The sequence below is a fragment of the Eimeria mitis genome, genomic scaffold (genome assembly GCF_000499745.2).
Source record: "Eimeria mitis Houghton genomic scaffold, Emh_scaff7518, whole genome shotgun sequence".
Lineage (NCBI taxonomy): Eukaryota > Apicomplexa > Conoidasida > Eucoccidiorida > Eimeriidae > Eimeria > Eimeria mitis.
In genome coordinates this window covers 1,362-2,410 of record NW_013575506.1, presented here as the reverse complement: position 1 = coordinate 2,410, position 1,049 = coordinate 1,362, and the positions used below count along the sequence as shown (strand labels likewise).

General features: G+C 60.2%; 1 protein-coding gene across 1 annotated transcript in view; it reads left to right on the top strand.

The window, feature by feature from the left end:
- Positions 1–347: 347 nt before the first annotated feature.
- Positions 348–1,049, top strand: part of EMH_0091770 (uncharacterized protein) — a gene marked incomplete at both ends in the record, with an annotated part of 1,253 nt that continues 551 nt past the window's right edge. The window contains 2 exons of the mRNA XM_013501767.1: positions 348–613; positions 865–1,022. Coding sequence (XP_013357221.1) covers positions 348–613; positions 865–1,022 — 424 coding nt within the window. The remainder of the gene's footprint in view (positions 614–864; positions 1,023–1,049) is intronic.

Here is a 1,049-nt window from a genome sequence, read left to right as displayed (position 1 = left end):
AAGTAGCAGCAGCAACACTCGAACCTCCCTACCATAACAACTTAGAATGCCCCTGTATAGACACGAAGCAGCAGCAGCTGCCGCAGCAGCTGCTTGCTGCTGAGCCTCTGGGGCCCCCGCTGCTGCTGCACCGCTGCTGCGCTTCTCTCATCGAGGCTTGCTGGTCTTGCTGCAGCAGCAGCAGCAACAGCAGCAGCAGCAGCAGCAGCAGCAGCAGCAGCTCGTGCATCCCGCCTATTGCAGTGATAGAGGAACTCTGTGCTGCTGCTGCTGCGCTGCTGCTGCTGCAGCTGCCCCCGCCCTCTGCCTTTCAGAGGGGGAGGCAGCAAACTGTGCTGCGGCGGTGCATGCGTTTAGTTACTTTGGGGCTGCAGCAGCGCCAGCAGCAGCAGCAGCAGCAGCAACAGCAGCAGCAGCAGCAGCGGCAACCGCAGCAGCAGGGAAGTGGAGAGCTCTTGCGGCTGCATGCACAGCTGCTGCAGCTGCTGCTGCTGCAGCAGCTAGCAGCAGCAGCATTCTGCCCTGACATCTGCTGCTCCCCGCTGCAGCGCCAACGCTTTGCTGCTGCTATACTCGAAGACAGTCCGCTCGTGCTGCAGCTTCTGAAGGATGGGTTAGCTGCTGTCAGTGCTGCTGCTGCTGCNTCGAAGACAGTCCGCTCGTGCTGCAGCTTCTGAAGGATGGGTTAGCTGCTGTCAGTGCTGCTGCTGCTGCTGCTGCTGCTGCTGCAACAGCAATGGAAGCTGCAGGGAGGAGCAGCAACACAACAGAGCTGCTAGCAGCACAGCAGCAGCAGCAGCAGCAGCAGCAACTCTGTGAAATTGTTCACCGTGTTTGGATCCGCTGCTGCTGCACCTGCTTCAGTCTGTGGAGCCGCTGTGCAGCAACAGCAGCAGCAGCAGCAGCAGCAGCAACAGCAGCAGCAGCAGCAACTGGCGCAGCAGATGCTGCTGCTCCCAAGCCTCCTCAAGAGTGTGTAGAACCAAAACCAGAGGAGGTCCTCACCGCAAAAGCAGGATACAGTGCGTTGTGCTGCTGCTGCTGCTGCT